Source organism: Ursus maritimus, unplaced genomic scaffold (assembly GCF_017311325.1).
Source record: "Ursus maritimus isolate PB19 unplaced genomic scaffold, ASM1731132v1 scaffold_2, whole genome shotgun sequence".
Taxonomy (NCBI): Eukaryota; Metazoa; Chordata; class Mammalia; order Carnivora; family Ursidae; genus Ursus; species Ursus maritimus.
Window position 1 is genome coordinate 7,458,318 of NW_024424452.1, and position 1,865 is coordinate 7,460,182.

Here is a 1,865-nt window from a genome sequence, read left to right on the forward strand (position 1 = left end):
CATGGGTTCCCCTGCGCCGCTGCAGGACTGACCAATGAATAACGAGAATTTGAGGGGAGGAACGCCTAAGCCACGTAGAGGAAGAAACCCCATCCCTGTCTCCATGCCCCACTCTGCTACAAGGAGCCTGTTTGCAAACCAAAACACTTTTATTATCAACAGAACCTGCTTGGGGGAGTAGGGGACCCACTCTGCTCACAGAAGAGCTATGTTCAATGGGCATCTGGGGTTCGTGGGACAGATGGGTTAGTGCAGTGAGAACAGCTGGGGCCACCAGTGGGGCCTGGGTGGTCAGATACAGGGTCTGGGGGGCCAGCACGGGCCGTGGGAGCTCCCGAAGAGGCAGGTCTCGGAGCCCCCTGGCTCATCTGCAGGAGGCCAGTGAGGGCGATCAGCTCAGGCCCACTAAGCCAGGCAGTGGAGCAGCCCGGGGATGGGGTGCGGAGGACCCAGGGAGACATGATAGGAGGTGGGAGCAGCAGCTTCAGAGAGCCCATGACCTGAGGAGAGAGAAGGGAGAAGTGTCTCCTCCCAAGCCCTGCAGGCCTAGTGTGAGGCCAGGGCAGGAATTGCACTCACCTGCTGAGAGGCCTCCGACAGGTACAGAGGAACACGCTGCCCACAGGGCAGCAGCGGGTCCGACAGAAAGACATCTTCACAGCACATCACTGGGTACCCTGGAGAGGAGAAGCTGGTAGGGCAGCAGGCTGGGGCTCCCACACCAGCGAGGGTTGCACTGGCTCCCTGAGGAGTTCATGCAGGGCACCTCCAGACCTGCGGGGCCAGGCAAACTACCTGCATCCCTGGGCGCATGCTCTCCGTTCTGATGACCTGTTGCTGGGGCCAGGGGCCTGAGCTCCCGGCCCGAGGCTGCGTCATACAGCGGCCAGAAGGAGGGATGATACAAGGTCCGGCCTGAGAAGGAGGCACCGGACGCACAGCTGGGCCCCTGTGGAAAGGGCAAGAAAGATCACTGGAGCTTCGGTCCCCTCCCTGGGGACCCCTGCCCCATCCCCAGGCCAGGGCGGGAGATACTCCCAACTCACCCACACCAGCCGAGGTCCTGCTTTAGCCTTGTAGTTGGGGTCCCACGGTGCTAGCGCGGTCATCCTTGACGGGGCCACCTCCCAGGCCATCTGGGGGGGAAGGGCAACTGGGAGGGGGACACTTGAAGAGATTAAAACAGGCTCAGGAGTCGGTGGAAAGGTGTTGGGGGGCGTTGAGGCAGCAAGGCCTGTACCTACCCGGGGTTCCGGGGGAATGCTCGGCAGCCAGGCCCGGGGGGGTCCGGGGCAGCAGCTGCTCTCTCCGGGTCCAGGAAGGCCTTCGGGAGCGGGGCTGCGGGCTGGGAGGGGGAGGTACGGAGGTGCCCCCGTCACAGCCTCCCCCGTTATTTCTGAGGCAGGGCCCAGGGTGCCTGGGCCAGGGAGTGTGAGCGCACCCGTTCCTCCGTGTGGGCACTGAGATTTCCTCACACGGTGGGCCCCCTGCCGGATTTCCCTGAGGCGGGGCCCCTCACCTGTCCTGTGGGGGAGTTCCTGGCTCCCCCACCGCGTCCTCTCCAGAGGTCCAGGCCTCGCCGGGGTCACTGCCCGCCGAGGGGCCTCGTTCCTCGCGCGCCTGCTCTTTGCCCGCGTCCCGCAGCGGAGGCGGCCGGGGCAACATGCCGCGTCTAGAGGAGGGCGGCGCGGGGCAGCTGCTCTGGGCCCCGCGTCCGCGCCACCCGGGCCTCCCACCTCGCCCCACGCGGCCCCACGCGGCCCCCGCCTCCCGCAGCCGCCCGCCCTCGCGCCCCAAGAGCCCACAACGCCGGCCCACCTCGCAGGGCCTCGCGACCACGCCGGCGCCCGGCGCGTTTCCGGGCC

At 66.5% G+C, this 1,865-nt stretch overlaps 1 protein-coding gene across 1 annotated transcript; it reads right to left on the reverse strand.

Moving 5' to 3' along the window:
* Positions 1-130: 130 nt before the first annotated feature.
* SAP25 (Sin3A associated protein 25) lies at positions 131-1,738 on the reverse strand. Its single transcript, XM_040634864.1, has 6 exons — positions 1,520-1,738; positions 1,245-1,345; positions 1,047-1,153; positions 796-949; positions 580-677; positions 131-500 (listed from the first exon to the last, which is right to left on the reverse strand). Exons 1-6 carry the CDS (start codon positions 1,663-1,665, stop codon positions 213-215), a joined length of 894 nt encoding a protein of 297 aa, XP_040490798.1. The 5' UTR covers positions 1,666-1,738; the 3' UTR covers positions 131-212.
* Between the last annotated feature and the right edge of the window lie 127 nt (positions 1,739-1,865).

Coding starts and splice junctions, on each gene's coding strand:
- SAP25 (XM_040634864.1), bottom strand. CDS start 1,665: ATGTTGCCCCGGCCGCCTCCGCTGCGGGACGCGGGCAAAGAGCAGGCG. Junction 678..795: donor GCATGCGCCCAGGGATGCAG/GTAGTTTGCCTG, acceptor TCTCCTCTCCAG/GGTACCCAGTGATGTGCTGT. Junction 501..579: donor TGTCGGAGGCCTCTCAGCAG/GTGAGTGCAATT, acceptor CTCTCTCCTCAG/GTCATGGGCTCTCTGAAGCT.